Here is a 19,249-nt window from a genome sequence, read left to right on the forward strand (position 1 = left end):
GAAAAGGCCCTGACAATATTACGGCATAGTCCGAGGGCGCGCTCGGTTTTTTGCCTCTGGTCATGCAATGCATTTGTGACAGCCAAGTTTAGATTGTGACCGAAGCAGTTAAGCCACGGCCAATGCAGGGACCTGATTGCAGCAGAAATGTTGGCAGCGTTGTCTATGGTTATGGCTGAAAGTTTTTTCTCGTCAAGTTGCCAGTCCTGAAGTGCAGCTCTGAGCGCAGCAGCAAGATTGTCCGCTGTATGACTCTCAGGAAAATACGTTGTTTGGAGGCATTTGGATTCAAGTTTCCACTCAGGTGTAATGGTGTGGACAGTCAGGGACACATATGGTGTCGTGTTAACTGACGACCACATGTCAGTTGTTAAGGAATAACTGTCTGCCTCTGACAGCAGCACTTGAACCTTGTCTCTAACTTTATTATATAAATGTGGGACGGCTGTTTGTGAGAAATGTTTCCGTCCAGGCAGCTCGTACTGGGCATCTAGGACCTTTACCATATCCTTAAAGGACTTTTTTTCCACCGTGTGGAAAGAGACCATTTCCTTCGCCAAGTATTTTGTCACTGCATCAGTACAGGTTTTCCAACGGACACTGTCCCTTTTGTACTTTGTTGTTTTCCCGAAGGCCCCCATTATCGTCGGCTGCGTATAACTGGCGGTGGACCTAGTTGTTGTTGGTCCTGCATCGGTATCAGCGGGAGTCGTTGAAACTGTTGCACTGAGTGAACTCAGGGCCAAATGCATCCTCACAGCAGTGAGTGGGTGGTTGTTTCGGAGATGCGACCTTAGGTTAGAGGTGTTTCCATCTCTCGCGGTCACCTTTTTATTGCACAATTTACAATTTGCCTCGTCAGTATTTACTGCCTCTCCCTTCTCATTAGGTCGGAACCCAAAATACTGCCAAACTGCAGAAGTCGTGTTCTTCTTCGAGACCAGGTCACTCGGTGCGCGACTTGCCATCTTCCCCCCCCCCTCTCTCTCTCTCTCTCTCTCTTTCTCCTCCACACTGTCATGTGATGACAACCACACATAAGCATTTTTAGGCATTAAATAAATTATTCTTGTCTGTGAACATTCCACATGACCCTAAAATGATTTTGCTGCACCTGTATCCAACAAATCTGAATCTGAAACCCCAAGAATATAAATGTATTGATTTTGCGATACTACAGGCAAAAAGGACTATAGCTCTCATCTGGAAGAAAATGGAGGCACCTACAATTGGTGCTTGGATCAAGAATATGGTGCAATGCATGTCCATGGAGACACTGGCAAATTGGGGGTGTATGAGAGAATCTGGAGGCCATTTGACCGGTTTGTAAAAGAAGAAGACATAGGGGAGCTGCTACTGTGCTACTGTCATATAATTTGCTTTCTGTTTTTTGATTGCTGTAGTAGGACAGAAGTTAAGAGAGAAATTTTGTTGTATTGAAAGTCCCTTCGGTTATGACTACATTCTCTTGACCATGTGTAAAAGTATGAATATTGTGTGAGAATGTAATGATGTATGTAATTGTTTTCTTTAACGATTGACTTTGGTGATTACAAAGGCGGCTTTAAGCAATTGTAAACCTTTTCATGCATGCAGTAATGTCACTGCAACAAATATCGTCGGTAGCAAAATTAAAAAAAGTGTAGTTATAAACATGACAGAGGAAACAGAACTAAAATGTTCTTTCCTTTGCTTCTGAAATATTGACTGAAGAATCGCTGCTGTTTGTCGTGCGTAAATGCGCACAGCGTTTCTTGATGGGGATGCACAGCAGCTCTGCTCTCTTCACCTTTAGAGAATATGATTAATATGTTCCTCATTAATGATTAACCGCTGGGCCGCGCGTCTGTGCATCACTGTGTCTACCAGTTTGTCTTGCTTCTGGCTGTGTGGTGCATGGGTGTACGCAGGGTTTCAGAAATACGATTTCACTATGGTTATAATAATAATATTAATATTAATATTAATATTAATAATAATAATAATAATAATAATAATAATAATAATAAATATTAAGCATTTGGCCAGTCAGCAATGGCCCGAGTCCCGAGATGGGCCGACCGACCCAATCAGAAGTTACTCAAATTGGGACATTTAGTCAAAATCAAGCATGTCACCTTCAAACGGGATCTCCGTTTGCAGGGTTCCTGCTGTACTGGGCCCTCCCGGTGATCATGATGCTCTGGGGGACCGGCTGCAGGTGCAGAGCTTCGCCGGAGCTCCGACTGCTGTCTGTCAGCACGGCCATCTGACGGCATCAGTATTCAATTGACAGTTTCATTACTATCATCGTTAAAAATGTCTCGTCGCGTTAAATAGTAGTCCAATTCAGTGTTTTGGTACAGTTGGTTTTAACACCTGATGCGAAGTGTAGGCCTGTAGGAGTACACATGAAAATCCTGAACAAGCAGCGTCATTCTGCGCCGTCATTCTGCGCCGTCTTTCTGCTGCGCCCTATTCACGTAGTGTCACGTTTTACACTATGAAGGTTAAACTCTGCAATTAATCCGCAGTCACATGTATGCATGAACTGCGGTGGTCCATTACACTGTAGTCTCAACATCATTGATAATTTTTGATCAATAGAATATAGAAAACATTACACTTCATAACGTTTTGTATCCATAACATGATTGTGTTATTGTACAATTTAGCAGTAAAAGTCAATCCTACATTTTTCAACTTGGGAGCAAAACGTGCTCTTTGTGGAAAAAAAGTTACCATAAAGCCCTGTTCATGCTATTTTAGACAACTGGACTTTGGGGTCGTCGTATCCTGCTCATGTCCCGGATGTGAAAGCCCCCTTACTGGACTACTGAATATAATAATATTCCATTCTATTTTGTTTTTTAAATTGTTACCTGCCACCAGAATTTTGTGATTTACTTGCCATAAATATAGACGTTTTTACCATAAATTGGTGCCCAAAAATGTATCAGAATGCAGGAACTGAAGTCTTTTACCCTCAAAATTTCCTGGGGGAGACCAGACCCCCCCCTGCTTTATGTGTTCCCCCAAAGGCCAATTTTGAGCAAGGAAAAACCCTGAAGTATAATCACAGACAGCCATAAAAACATATTAAAATTGCAGAGTTAGAGAGGATAATTCAGATGAAAAGATGGAGAACCAGACGGACAATATGTACAGTGTCAACAGAGAGAAACATGGACAATTGAACAGACAGACAGCGACAACAAAGAACAACATACTGTAGAGAATGACAGTAACAGCATACAAACGGCATAAACAGACAGACAGTATGTGTACATTTGTTATAAACGTGTGCTCTTTAAAAAGTAGTAAGCATTGTTTTCCAGTTACTTACATTAAATGTTTAAAAATCTGTTACATAAGGTACTGCTTATATTATTTCACCATCTGTACACAAATGTAATTGTGAATGCAAGTGTCCGTGGGTGGGGCTGCATGGTAATGTGGGCTGGTGTGACTACAGTGCCAGGGCTGAATTGTTGTCCCAGTCCGCCCCTGGACTGAGCGTACTAAGGGGGTAGGAAAAAATGGGGATTTCCATGATCTAAATATATGTAGATTTAAAGACGTTTAAAAAGCAAAAATTGGAAACAATAGCTTTAAAACCATGTCGGTGGGCAGGAACATAAATGATCTGTCACCCATGAGAATCAGGTTAAATGTTGCAATGAATGATCCAGACCACAATCTGGAAATACATAAGAGGATGAAATGATCACGAAACAGCTGAACATGAATGTTGACAACGTTTAATTAAAGTGTTTGAGTAAAGGGAAATTCAGACAACACTAAAAAAATTTGCAATTAGGGCCGGCTCGCTCTACATTATCCACGGTAACAGTCTGTTATACAGATTACCAGACCGTAGAATGCCATGAATGACCAATCAGAATCCAGTTGAATACTGGATTCTGATCTATGCACAGCCTTGTTGAATACAAGGCTGTGTAATAAATATATATAGGATCTCTGTTGTATTGGCAGTATGAGTTTTGCTTGTGTGGAACAGCACAGGGACATGATGCTAATGCTATCCTGGGCACAGTGGACCTGAGGGCTATTTCACAAAACCAAGATAAGGGATTAAGCCGGGATATCCTGGCTCAATTTAGCCTTGACTCGGTTTCACAAAAGCAGAGGCACCTAAATTACCATGGAGATTTATTAGTTTAGTTTATTAGTCGCACCTCCTCAGCCTGGCTTGGCCTTTGTGAAACGCACCAAGCCAGGCTGCACAGATTAGACTAGGTCAAGCCTCACTTAATCGGTTATCCTGGATTTATAAATTCTGCTTTTGTGAAACAGCCCCCAGCTCTTCCTCGCTCATCAACATCACCTTCTCTCTCTTTCTTTTCCCCTCAGTCTCCTCACCGTGTCCCTCTCTTCCCTTCCCAAAATTCCGCTTTGACAGCCGTAGTCTTTTCTTTTTTGTGTGTGAAGAAAGAAAACACAGTGTCCATTAATATTTATATGTAAGGATAATCTTGCCATGGAAATAAATATATAGGGGATGTCTGATTTTAACTTGAATTTCAACCCTTTACACAAATTGAAAGGAAAAGCATTTTACCTTGAGTTTTATCAATACATTGGATGAATGGAATTAATGTTAGCTGGCTGGCTAGCTGATTCACTCAGGTGAAACTAACTCTACCCTCTAACTCTAAACTAATCTCTACCTGCTTTACGCTTAGGCTACATTTACATTGCTATGTTTTGGTTTAAAAAGGAATATCTTCTGCTACATTTCCCCCTCTCATTCCCCCTACTCTGGTGTTTTGGTTTAAAAAGGAATATTGTCTGCTACATTTCCCCCTCTTATAACCTGACCTCTGTGTTTGGCGAAATGTGGTAGCTCATTCACGGTGGAATGTTTTACAGACATGGCAGACTCGCACAAGATTGAGATCATAAACGACCTTCACACATTATTACAAATTACCATAGGTCCTCACTTGTCCCGTGCAAATATAAGTAACACAAACTCTCCCAAATCCAGAAACTTGCTACTGCTCCATAGACGTTGACACTGAGAGCACCCAGGGGAATGTTCTGAGTGCAAACATTTTCTGTTTCACAACTAAGAACACTACAATAGAATAAAGCTCATGTGGGTATAAAAAAGAGAGAGTAGCTCATGTTCACAAATATTGATTAAACTTTCCTGGGCCATGGAAATAACATATTGGAATTCTTCATTCAGGTGGTGTTCCCCTTTATATGATATGCCTCTTATCATTTCAAATATGGTTCTCTGCAGTTGAGCTAAATAATGATACTCTTTACATCTACTAACTCGTGCTATTCTTTTATACTGTACCTCCTACTGCTGCTGCACAGATTGGATTCGCCCATACTCATCAATAATGTGTTATTTATCTAATCTTTTATTATAATGAAGTGACATTCCTGTGCCTGGCTGTCTGTGGTTTGTTTGCACAGTAACTGGCCAAGCCTGCTGCTTCCATTTCCTTAGTCCTACAATGGGGCTGATTGCCTTGCAGGAGTGTTTGGACTGAATTATAAATGGGCTGGCTGTTTGTGTCTTTGTGTAGTGGAAGGCTCTTTAAAGCACTTTTTCAATGAATACATGTTTTTCTGCCTATTTTTTCTACCTTGTTTCAGCTATGATATATGGCTACCAGAGACGTTGGACTAATATGATTCACAATGACTGAATGAGTCTCTTATCTCCCCCCCAGCCCACACCTTCCACTCTGTCTCTGTAGAGCCCAGCAGCAGTTTGAACATTTTCTGCATCCACTACTTCAAATCCCAACCCACACCCCCAGAGAGGCATAAGTGTAAGCACCATCTAAACCTATCAAGCCCTCTTAAGCAGGGCTTTTCTCTTGAGAGAGCACACAAAGAGCCATTTCTTCCTGCTGCAATCAGCCAGTGAAGATCAAGGTTGTGGCCAGCAGCACACACAGACACAGAGTGGTGTTTTCTCTCTCTGAGGGTGCTTATCGCTGGTCCTGGCTCTGCTCTGGCTCAGGGACCTGTGGAGACTGTGATGGCTTTAAAGTCTCTAGTCTGGCCTCAGGCCAGCACTCAGCGGCCAAGAGGGCTGCCTATAAAGGAGCAGTTCCTTCAAAATGAAAATACTTTACATAATAATATTTTTTTTTAATCGTATTAATCGCATGCCGCCATTTATTTAATTTATTTTCACTTCACTCGGCTTTGCGTCATGCCATTTATTGAATTTATTTTCACTTCACTCGGCTTTGCGTCGTGCCTAACAGGCTACTATTTTCCCGTACTTCCTCGTAACACATCCTGCTGCTGATTCTCATTCTGGTGCCACTGATATGCCTGCACTTCACTCTGATGCTCTGAAACAGACGTTACAGGCATCACTGCACGTGACGCTATTTAACACTATACTCGACAGCAGCTAACGTTAGCCTACCGCTAGCTAGTAGCTGGATTAAACACGGTTACAATGCTGACAGCTAAGGCTAAACGGTGTAAAGTGTGACTGTATTTCACTGTAGAGGATTCAACACCGGGATGTAACAATCTGCAGCTGCTGTTGTCGGAAAAACACAGACGTTTATTATATATTATATATTATATATATATAGTTCAATGAAACTGGTAATTTACAGCCTTGTGGTGCATTCAAAGTTGTTTGTTCAAATGTGTGACTAGATTAAATATATAATAAACAAATACAAATCTTAAAATCAAGTTCATAAAGTAACTTTCTTTGCATTCATTTGATTCCCAATCAAGATACACTGGTAAGAATGGCTTTACATTGTTAATATGTACTTAAAAACAGTTCTGAAATGCAAAATAATATAATTTTAATCATGTGATAAAACATGCGATTAATCGCGATTAACTATAGAAATTCAACGATTTCGCAATTAAGAAAATGCAATCGTTTGACAGCCCTAATATATACGCTAGGTTAGTGGTAGCCCCGGTAGTTTGTGAACAGAGATGTTAATAATGTTTCAGGCTTTACAGCATACAACCCTCGGATGTATTATAAGATAATACACATGATGAATTACAGTCATATATCCATTTTTACAGCTATGGATATATGAGAACCGTCATATGAGCCTGCAGTGCAGGGCAACATGGGCGCAGTCCCATGGGTTGGCTCCTGTTCATTATGCCTAGTTAAATAATTCTGGATACGGCTATTAGTGCTTGTTAAAAAATGTAAAACATGACGGTTTAAACAAGGACCATTTAAGTGTTCGGACGGGTAAGTTTATGTACCCCAAAAAACATTATCCGCTGAAATATAGAAGTTTCTTTCGCCATGTAACGTCTATGGGAAAGTCTTTCTGGGCCAGAGGGTTGTCAGACGTTGCAGTTCCACCATTAAGGCAATTGGGATTGGTTTGAAGAGATGCAAACAACCCAGAGCTGTTTTTTTTTCCTATCCCAGAATGCATCTGTTGTGTAGCCAGACCTTACTCCACAACACTGCGAAGATAGAGCTGACAATGCAAGACTATATTAAACAAAAAATGGAATAGGTGTCTGCCTCACTCACCACCTATCTCCCGGGCTGTCATCCATTTTCTCCACGAAGACGTCTCCCTGCGTGGGGGAAGTGGAGGAACCAAGTGGAGGAACCGAGGAGGAAACGAGCGGAGGAACAGAGCGGAGGAAACGAGGAGGAAACGAGCAGAGGAACTAAGGAGGAAATGAGTGGATGAACTGAGGAAATGAGCGGATGAACCAAGTGGAGGAAACTAGCAGAGGAACCGAGCGGAGGGAACAAAGTTGTCACTCATATAGCATTGCTTTCCGCTGTGACAAGAGTGTGCGAATAAAAAATTAAGTTGATAAAATGTTACTAATTTAGTGGCTGGCGGGCCAGCAGCAGCATGCTAGGGGTTTAGCACCAACCACAGTGTAGAGGGAGAGGTCTACGGTGTTTAAATTAAGTTTGTTGCTCTGTGTATTTCTTAGAATAATTTATATTATCAAATAATAGACAGGACCACTGAAGTTATATCAAAGTTTGTTTACTTGCAAGTAGAGTCAGTTTACAGCACTCACAGCATAAATACAGAAAGTGACTCACGTAAGCCTCAAACAGTAGCTTATTTATGTGTGAAATACAATCATAACAGAATTTGATGTCGTCAATTGTCTATCTTGTCAGTTTAGATGTTGTCTCCTCTATCTGGTCAGACTCGATGGTGTCCCCTTTATCTGGTTAGAGAGACACATGTTCTGTCCTCGGTCCCCAGACAAGCTAGCCAATGACTCCATGTTATCTTGTGGGGGCAAGTAGTGTTATGGTTTCTTACTATGCAAATAGTTTAATTTACCAAACAGAGGAAGAAAAGAAGAGTTGTTGTTTCCTCTAACAGTATTGAATTGACCAGAAGAGATAAGGATGAATCAGTGGGATCCCTCTCACCGACAGCTCCCACGCTGGCCGAAAAAAAGCAGACGAAGGCTGATGCGTAGCGACGGTTAAGGTTTGGTACCGAATCCGGTACTTTTTTGGGCACCGAGCGAATTACGTCGGTACTACCAAGGACCGATTCACGTTAAATCACACCAAATTACTTTAAGCAAAAATACTTTATTCAGCCTTTATTATTTATTGCGAGGTGGGGGATGGTGCATTTTTCTGAGTTTCGAGCTGCTTGGGAACACAAATTGAATTTCAGTGTCTACTGATAATCAAGTTGTGTCGTGTCGTAAAAGAAGAGAGCAAAGAAAATATTTGCCTGGTTTTTTCTCTGGCTGGATTATGTCTCTCTCCCCACTGTCACTGACAGTTCTGCAGTGTAAGAAAGAAATCCGTAGAAAAACGGATAATGTCCTGGCAGAAAATTACCAGTACCTTTTTTCCGTTGAGTTTACAGCCATTTCTGTTAATCTTAAAACGGAAAATTCTGTAGATTTACAGTATATGCTCTGTACCTTTAAACGGACATTTCTGTTAATCCAAAAAACAAAATACAGATAAAAACCTGTGAAAAATCATTACATAAAATTCCTTCATATTAACACAGCCCGTATTTCTACGGACTTTTCCAACAGTGTGACAAAATGTCCTGCGTGTCGGCCTGCTGCAGAAAGAGAAAGAGGCTCTGGTCACTGTATTGTTCATCAGTAAGGGGGATTTATTGGCATCAGAATAGCTTCCAGCCCATCGGTTGTATTCCTCTTCTCTCCTCCAGTCAATGCAAAACAGCTTTTTAATTTCTCTCTGTCCTTTATCTTTGCATTTCCCATCCTCTCCTTGTTTGGCGTCCTCACTCTTGCTGTTTCCCTGTCTCTCTGCCATCCTCTGATTTATACTCGAGTTGATGGCTGCAGCCTCAGTGTGTGATCTCCTGCTACCAGTCATAATTGACTAACCTCCACCGAACCTCAACCTGCACTCCACTTCTTTTCTTCTATGCAGTGGGACAAGCACTCATTTATTTTCCATACCGCTCAGTGTTATTACTCTGTCTCCATCATTTCCTATCTCTACTACTCTCTCTCTCTCTCTCCAGCAACCCTCTCTCTCTCTCTCTTTCACTTGCTCTCATTTGCATAACATTGTTGCAGAAGATGTCTTTCATCTTTTCAGTATCAGATTGAAAGGAGGGAAATTTACATTACCTTTCCTGCCGTATGACAAAGTGCTCTCTCTCAGAGTTCAGCGGATCAAGAGCGCTGGGCGCTCAAACACCAGAGGCAGGGGATTTGGAAACCATTCAAAACACGGGCAGTAACTTGTAGAAAAGTCAAGGGTCACGATAACCTATTTAGTCACATTTATAAGCTGTAATGCAATTTTGAATGAGTAGGAGCATAGAAAAAGTGCTTGTGTGTGTGGTTCAGAATGCAGTGTCTGGTGTGGGTGGACAGTGAAAGCTGAATCTTTGTGAACACATTATCGTCTGGCTAATGTGCAAAGTCTTATTGGACTCACGTTGAAGCCACTTCCCTCCAATGCCTCATGTCTAGTCACGTCCTGGAGCTGCTCCTACCCTCCAAACTCAGACGTCCCTGGTGATTTTGGCAGAATGAGAATTGGCATTTGGTTTTTTTCCTTAGAATCCAGGGATTTATCTTCAGGGAGAAAGGATGGAAGCTGTTCCAGCAGGGATCTAGATAAAAGCCGTGTTGATAAGGAAGGCGAGGTGTTGCCTGGCTCTGAATATTTAAAGCTGCTGTCCAGGACTCTGTATGCACGGCAGTCATGTGGCTGCTTATTGAGAGGGGAGTCAACACAGAACTCCATTCAAAAGTCAATTCGTTTTTGTTATATATATATATAAATTATATTTAGAATGTTGCAGACCGGTGCGTTGCAAGCAGTTGCAGGCAGTTGCAAGCAGTTGCAAGCAGTTGCAAGTTTCAACTTGTCTCGTCGCGAATCTTTGGTCTGAAATGGGCTTTACACCGCCTTCACACTGACAGTTGAAATCAGCTCCGTAATACGCAATACGCCCCCAGTGGATGTCGTACTACACCGTTGAAAAGCTTCGGAAGCGACTCACAAAAATGGCAGAGAGACTAGAACGACTGATAAGTGTCTGAATGTACGATTCTCTATGACCTCTCTTATACAGATATAAATAGAAAGGCTGCTGCATGGAGAAAAGTTGCCCAGGACGTTGGCATGTCACGTTGGTTAAATGTGATATAGCGGTATAATGGCAATTTTTTGAACGCATCCAGATGACCAACTGACACGATTTATTTCGCACCGCAATCGTTCGGACCCAGTTCGGACTCATTTGCATGCAATCTGCGAATCTCCATAGGAAATGAATGACTTCCGGTCGTTTCGACGCCGTATCGGAGTTGATTTCAACTGCCAGTGTGAAGGCGCCGTTAGAATCATCAGGTTATTAGGCCAGTTTTTAATATTCGAAATGCAGATTAGCTTAAATGCGGCACTGTAGTTTTGTCCCCGTGGAGACACAGGCTACATTTACATCGCTACGTTTTGGTTTTTAAGCTGAGTTTTGATCCAAAAGTGATCTCTGTGCAGTGTTTTTATCTCCAGTAGAAGAGCGAATCTCTGTTTAAACTAACACGCCCAAACCTCATATCTCATCAACATTCTGGTATACTGGGTATAAAGAGGAGGCAGCTTGTAGACTCCGCCCGCTGCTGTGTGTTGCCATGGTAACATTAGTAGCTTAGTCTTAGAGAACGAGACGTTGTGACTGAGAAGACCCAATCAGAAACGTTGGGGTCAGTGTCAGTGCTGCCAAAGGTCTCCGTTTGCGGCCATTGATACTGCAACACAACCCTGCAGATTCCAAACCAAAACGGGTCAGAAGTGTTTTCAAATGTCTCCGGTTTAGGGGCTCGGAAACGCCAGAGCAGGGGGAGTGAGAGGGGGAAACACCAGAGCAGGGGGAATGAGAGAGGGGAACGTAGCAGAAGATATTCCTTTTTAAACCAAAACGCCAGAGCAGGGGGAATGAGAGGGGGGAACGTAGCAGAAGATATTCCTTTTTAAACCAAAACGCAGCAATGTAAATGCAACCACAGTCTTGGTGATCTGGGCAGTTTGCATTCTAACCATTTGCTCATGTATTCCAGAACAGTCCTTTACAAGGGAGACATTGTTAAGCATGTGCTTGAAAAAAACAGCCACAATGCAGAATTAATTTACAAAAAAAGAACTGGACCTACAAAACTACAAAAGAGGAATAACTGGGGAGATGGGTGTGGGAGCAGGAAGCCGGTGTTCAGGGCTTGAGAGTGGGGATCCAAGTGAAGACAGAGCTGTCCAGGGCCAAGGCTGGCCGAGGCAGATGAGCAGGCGAAACAGGCGTAGTGCGTGAGAAAAACGGACACGCCAAGCAGCTGACACGCTCACGCCACGCAGGCAGTGTGCAGGAGCCCTAACAATTGTATTGAGTCTTGTTAGGGTATAATTATATCTCTGTCCATTAGATGTCTGGGCCACAGTAGTGGACCAACTGACAGAATATGCCCAATAAAGCATAAATGTCACCTTTGTGTTGCCTAGTCAACTTTCCTACCAACGATAAAAAGCAGCGTTTAGGGTTCCCTAAACCCCCTACCACACAGACAATTTTAGAATAAAATACTGGAAATAAGAAAATTCTTTACCATTCCATGCCTTGAAAAGGTGGAAAACAGTCTTCTGTGTTTGTGTGTGTGTGTGTGTGTGTATGTGTGTGTGAGTCATGTGTTATCACACCAGCAGAGAGAAAGTGGTGTGTGCTGTTGTTTCAGCCTGTCAGTACAGGGAGACGATGCCGTGATGTAACTAGATGAGACAAACCATCATCGGCGGATAAATGTGGAGAGACATCCACACACAGGAGAGAGTGTGTCAATGGTTGCCAGGCAACACAATTAGCCAGCATCTAGCTTCCACACACAGTCAGAGTGAGAGGCTGCCCTCTGTTGTCACCTGTCAGTGACAACAGAGGCTTGGGAGTGGAGTCACATTTCCTCCAACTCATTTTTTTTTCCTTCTTCGACAACATGACATTAAGCAGAGGGTTAACTTTTTCTGCTACAGCTGTCGGAAAGCACAGGGGAGACACTTTGTTTCTCTGTCTCCACCGCCGGAGTTGGTACTCGCGAGTTGGTACTCGCTCCAAAGCAGTCAGTGTGTGTGCGCGTTAGCCCACCTTAAGTTAGTGAGCCTGTGCTAAAGTTGTCGCTAGCGCCGTTGCTAACCCCCTTCACTTTCTTTAACCAGCAGGTAGCAAGCAAGACACAGGAACTTGGCTTGGGTCTTGGGTTATTCACCGACAGATAAACAGACACACAGACTGTGCTGCTACGTTCACAGCTATAGCTTTACTGCTAATTTCATATTCACTGACACACACACATCCTGTTTGTCCCACTGTGTACATGAACCATCATGCAGCACGTGTGCAGAAGACAACGAGCGGACGCCCGTCCCGTGTTTTGGCTCATCATCAAGATGCTCTCCACATTGTTTTTACGTTTATACGCTTAGGCAGTGTGAAAAAAGGCTTAGACGCAGGGCCTAAAGCTTAGTTAATGGTTCTGTGTTGAATCTAAGCCATAGGTGCGCACGTAGGTACGTGTAGATATGGACCCCTACGCTGTGGCCTGATGTGCACCTCGACAGAAATGTAACTACAAGTCGCTGCAACACAGACTGCAACAACTGTGGTTTGTCTGTTTGGCTGTGGCTTGGGAGTGGAGTCACATTTCCTCCAACTCAAAGCTGTCGGAAAGCACAGGGGAGACACTTTGTTTCTCCGTCTCCACCGAGTTGGTACTCGCTCAGAAGCTAACCCCGCCTTTCTCTCACTCGCTCTACCACACACACCGCCTCTGCTATTCTCTTTAAAGGATAGGCAAGAATGACACAGACACACTAGCGCACAAGCATAAATCCTCATGACGACGTAGGCCACTGACGTAGGCTACGGCGAAGGCTTTGCGTAGAGGTTATGTACTACCATTTATCAACCTTAAGCCGTATAATGGCAGGAAAAACCCTGCTGTCAGTGGCAAAAGCAGCACTTTTAGTGGACAGACATTGACGGTAAACATTTGTTCAAAAGGGTTACATTGCAGCCTGGTTCACGGCTGCTGGTTACAGCATTCTTGCTCAATACTGGACCAATTTCAAAGATTTTTGTTCACATTAGTCACTTCAATAGACACCAATGTATGGGAAAATAGGGTCCAGGTTTAAAAATACCAAATTATCCTTTAAGTGTGTTGTAGCTTTACTGAGTAACCATTTTTGATAGAAACTGATTGTCTAGAAAACCTTAAAATTAGGCCTACTAAAAAGAAGAAATCTAATTTATATTAACCAGATACAGTGACATATTTGTAGAACATCACTGTTTAGACACATTTCATGTAACCATAGTCCATTTTCCCAAAGACAATGACAAAAACATGTATTCAGCTCAAAAACATGTGATCTTCCATCTAGTCTGGCAGTGTCTGTCCCCTTCCGCTCTCTCCGCTATCTATTCTATAAGGTTACCATTGCTGCATTAGGGATTTAGCTCTGTCCAGGACGGTTGTGATTGGTTGTGAAGAAATGCAAACAAGCCAGAGCGTCCCCCCCTATGTTAGAATTGATTAGCAGTGTAGCCAGACCATACCCCAGCACCATACTGTTCACAGTTTTCACAGTACACAGTTTTGTGTAAAAGTGTGTGTCAAGGTTATTATATAAAGAAAAGCTGAAACTAATGGTCAAAACATACACATACATAGGCTTAGGCCTGTCCCCGACTAAGAATTTACTAGGGGTGTGCAAAAAAATCGATTCACATTCAAATCGTGATTCAAGCTCTACCAATTCAAAATCGATTCATAGAATTCCAAAAATCATTTCTTTTTTTTCTTTTCTTTTTTAAATTGTATGTCTACTGCAATCACATGGGAAAAGTAAATGCATTTACATACTGTAAATCGTTTTTTTAAACCGAGAATCGTTTTTGAATCGAAAATGAATTTTGAATCGAATCTTGAGCCTGAAAATCGGTATCGAATTGAATCGTGACATTTTCTGAATCGTACACCCATAGAATTGACATTGTCGAATCAGAATCGTCAAGTCTTGCCTATCGTCGACACAACTTGCATATTACTTTGGATCATCTTTTACTTTTTCAAAGTGCATCGACAATTTTCTTTTCCCAGACATTTTCAGATGGCGATTTAAATACTCCTTCATCGGTCATGGATCATGGAAAGTGAAACTAAAATCTGTCATAGAGTGGTTAGATTTATTCACACACTTTAAAAAGATTCATTAAAAGTTTCTTTCTTTTCACATTTTTATTTACAGCATTATATGTTGATATTTATATCATAATAGGCTGTACATTACCTTATTGGGAGAAAACAAGTAGTTGTAGTAGTAGTAGTAGTAGTAGTAGTAGTAGTAGTAGTATGTAAAATCCGACATTGAGCACCCCCATATAGCCAAAATGGAATTATCCTTGTTTCGTAACGCCTCTGCGAAGATTGGATTGTGAGATTGGCAGTCAAATCAGGCTCCTTCGATTGAAGCATCGAATATTCCACTATTTGGGGTCACCCCTACATAGGTTATTGTCAAACAACAGAATTTCTGTTGTGCCTTTTTTCTATTCATATTTCAGTTTTCTCTTTCCTTATCAAATAAACAAAAACACAGAACAAAAACACCTGAAACTTATGAATGAAAACTGTAACACTGTGTAAAAACTAAATGTAACACTTTATTTGAAGGGGTGTGCATAAGACTGACATGACACTGTCATAACCATGACATGACACCAGTCATGAACATGAAGGAGTCTTTATAAATGTTATTGACTTTTATCATTTATGCCTACCATACACTGGAAGACTTTGAACAGACTTTGAAAAGACTAAAGTCTGACACCATCTCACTAAAGAAAATCATCTCACAACTTATGTTAAAGACCGTCATAATATGTAAAGACTGGAGATCTTGAACTCACAAATTGAAAGACAACAACTAGATTTGTTTTGAAAAATGTAACCAAGCTAGATAGCTACCGGTAGCATTAGCTGGTAACTTTCTGGATTTTCTGTTCTGCCGTACATGCAGATGAATGGCAGCAGTACCCGGAGGTCCGCATTTACTTTCCCTCTTTCAGCCACCTACACATGATAAGTGATTTGCTCTCTGCGCACCGCAAGTATTCGTCATCAAGGGTGGCAAGGAAGCTATCCAGGTAACGACATGCTGTTATCTGATTGGCTGCGCTTTCGAAACTGCCCAAATGTAATATTGTTAATAAGAGTCTCTGGGAGTAAACTCGCCCATAGGATTGTATTTCGGTCAAATATTTGTGGAATTACTTCATGTTCTTCACATTGCATAAAGAATATCAGGTCATTTATCTATCAAACCATTTTATTTTGTCCAAGTGGGGGTTGAGTGAGCTCCAAATTAATTTCTCTTCCCACATTCCTAGAAACAGGTTGACATAGGAGGGTGCATAGGTCACGGCCATCGCTGTGCCCCGTATCTGTCTATGCAGCTGTTCCTGAAAAAGAAATATATTTTGTAGTTTCCAATATCCATCTCGTGAGTTCAGTGATAAAATCTGTTGGGGGTACTGGCTCATCTTCTCTAGGAAAAGTTGCATAGCTTCTAAGCCTTCCTCTTGATCAATTTTTGTGTATAATGACTCCATGTCCATTTTAATCATGTATGCATCTCCAATATTTTTTATATCATCAATTTTGTTTAAAACTTGGGTGGTGTCTTGAATATAAAGACAAAAATGTAAATTTGGATGAAAAGATTTAATATGATGAACATTTTGAAATTTATTTCAGAATTGAGCCATTTCCACTGATGATAGGTCTGCCAGGACATATTTTTGTGAATCTTTGGCAACATATAGAAACAAGGCAGTCTGGGATTTTTTTCTAGTAGAAATGCAAACTCTGTAATCCAGTGTTCTGTTTTTTCCTTACTCAACATTTCTTCCAGATGACATTGCAGGTTTTCTGAAGGATTTGACTTGATGGGAGAATAATAATGTGTGTCATTCAGTTGTCTGTGTGCTTCTTGGACTTACTGAGTTCTTCCCCAAATGACCACGCCCCCCCCTCTCTTTTGTCAGCACTCTTTAGAACGGTGTCATGAGTAATGAAGGGAAGTAGAACCATTTGGACTTGTCATTAAGATGACATAAATGTAAGGCCATGACAGTAAATACAGTACCTAGTCTGTGAGAGCGTGTGGAGGCAATCAAAGCAGTATAGTACTCGAGACGTCTTGGTCTCAAGACCACTTTTTGAAGGTCTCGTCTTGGAATCGACCACATTTTGACTCGGTCTTGTCTCAGATAAAGAGGACTCAGGATTTTATTTCAAGATCACAACTGCAGGGATATCACTAAACTGCCTGTGTATCGTCTGATTTATGTGTTGACATCATTACTGTGATTGGAGGTAAAACTTCCTGCTTCAAATGCAACCAATAACTTTTCAGACTCATTTCTAGTTTGAAATGTGTTACTGTAACCCCCATTTCCCATTGGAAACTCAAATGTGGATGAAGTGCACTGCTCCTGGTGAATAAATAAATGATAGTGCTTGCAAACATTTTTTCACCCAGAACGTTTGTTTCCACTCCATAAAATCACTGACACTATAGCAAAATATTATTTATTTCCTAAATAACAGTTCCAGCTCAAAATGACATACTGACATTAACGTTACCTTTTCATGCATGTCCATGCTGAAGTCTAACCGCCTGTGACCTACATGTGCTCCTTTTTCAATTAAAGCTATAGTGCGTAGTTTCTGTCACCCCCATTAGGAACTTCTAAGTAATGACAACAACACTGTGGGTGAGTCCACATGATACAGCCTTCCTTGATCGCGCACCGCCCCCCTAACGGACGTTTATTAATATCACAAAGTTACGCACTAAAGCTTTAATTACTGTGAACTCATGGTAATACTTGAAAGCACCAACATTTTTATCAACTCCTTTCTTCTCACCTCTTCTGGCAGCTGGACTGTACACAGATTCTATTCAGAATATATCAAATTATATATCAAATGAAAAACTTAAAAGTCAGGGGTAGAAATATAGGATTTTGAAAAAACAAAACTTTGCAAAAATTAGACATTAGTTTGATCTATTAAGCACTTTTAATACAAAAGAATCAATTCACATATTAAATAGGTGTGATGCATACAAATCCTGACAGACCAATTAACATATTGTGCAGTCCGGTTTTTGATCTGTGTCAGCATTGAATCTTTGATCAAATGTAACAAGGGATGCAACATCACATCATCTACACGTAGCCAATTCTCAATTAAAGTAAAAACTAAATATAACTAACATCAAAATGCGCTTAGAAACAGTGTGTTTTTTATTTTGGGGTTTCCATGCTCTCTATTAGAGCAGATGGGGCTGTCTCTTTCCCTTGTCAGCTTCCTCTTCTGAATGGATTCTCTCTCTGTGTCTTGTTTTTCAGGTCGAGGGATGGCGCTGTCTTTTCTTCTCTTCTTCTCTGCCGTGTTGCCCTTAATCAGAGTGTCTACATCCTATAATACATCTGCTGGTAAACACACACGCACACACACACACACACACACACACACACACACACACACACACACACACACACACACACACACACACACACACACTTTGCTATGGACGAAGTACACACAGAGATACACTGGTAAGAGCTAATGAGGTTTAACCATGTATCCAACTATTATAAATAGCTTACGTTACTGTATTCAACAGATAACTTTTTTTAATATTGTATGTGGAGTTTTCTTTTGCGGGGTGCAAATGCTCCACCAAAACAAGTTCCTTCCTGCAACCCATTGGGATATCAGCCTCACATAAGGGGCCCAACAGCAAGGTTGGAAAAGGTCTGGTGAAGTTATGGTATACGCTCAAAAACTACTACTAGCCAGCATTGGAGAAAGATCTTGATTTGGATTTAAAACAATTGCTTTGTTATAAGGGGGTTAGGGAACACTCATTGTCATAGTTACCAGAATGATTACTTGGTTGAGGCCAGGAAAAGAAAAGAAACCAATGTAGGAAACAGACACTTTTTGTTCATATGGGTCATTTTGCACCGAGAAACTACCTTTTTTATGTGGTTTTGGTAAGATGTATCAATACCTGACTATTATTGTTAAACTGATACAGCAGTAATACATCCTGGGTTCACAGAACTGTGCAGTAACAGCAATGGACCACTAAGTGGAGGTTTCTGTGTAGATGTTGGATCTGCATGCCTCTGTATTTATTCTTCTTTCTAAAGTTGTATGCCCTTTTCCCTCTGTCATATCAGTCAGCCTCTGAGCATGAAATTGCTGCTCAGACAAGCACCATTTCCCCCCTGTAACAGCCCAGCTCGGCAGCCAGGCCTAGCTCCACATTCAAAAAGCAATCTGCAACCAATAGCAGCTGAAACCACTAATGAATATTTGCAGTGAAGTCGTAGTAGTAAAGTCGTAGTGCTTATTATGTGGCTTTTATATTCAAGCCCATGCTTTGACACTAATGCTCAGAGGCAGATGTCAGATCTCTATAATACAGACATAAACCTGCCGTCAGATGAGGGAGCTGTCATTTCCTCTTTTTGCTGAGCGGTGGGTGGGGTTATTTGCTATGTTAGTCACGTCTAGTGGTCTTTCCTGGCCTCTAGTGAGAAATACGGGGACTGTTCAGTAGTTAGGGTTTTACACATTGGGCGAACATTAATGGAATGGCTGGCTCTAAATGTATTATCCCCAGGGAAGGCAAGGCAAGGCTGTAATAGAT

The 19,249-nt window shown here is 41.5% G+C and overlaps 1 protein-coding gene across 1 annotated transcript in view; it reads left to right on the forward strand.

Annotated features, from left to right (window-relative positions):
- LOC144529375 (gamma-aminobutyric acid type B receptor subunit 1-like) overlaps window positions 1-19,249 on the forward strand; it is an 86,505-nt gene that overhangs the window by 38,611 nt on the left and 28,645 nt on the right. Inside the window, exon 3 of the mRNA XM_078268434.1 lies at window positions 17,937-18,023. Coding sequence (XP_078124560.1) covers window positions 17,937-18,023 — 87 coding nt within the window. The remainder of the gene's footprint in view (window positions 1-17,936; window positions 18,024-19,249) is intronic.

This window comes from Sander vitreus, chromosome 14, assembly GCF_031162955.1.
Source record: "Sander vitreus isolate 19-12246 chromosome 14, sanVit1, whole genome shotgun sequence".
In the NCBI taxonomy this organism is placed as follows: Eukaryota; Metazoa; Chordata; class Actinopteri; order Perciformes; family Percidae; genus Sander; species Sander vitreus.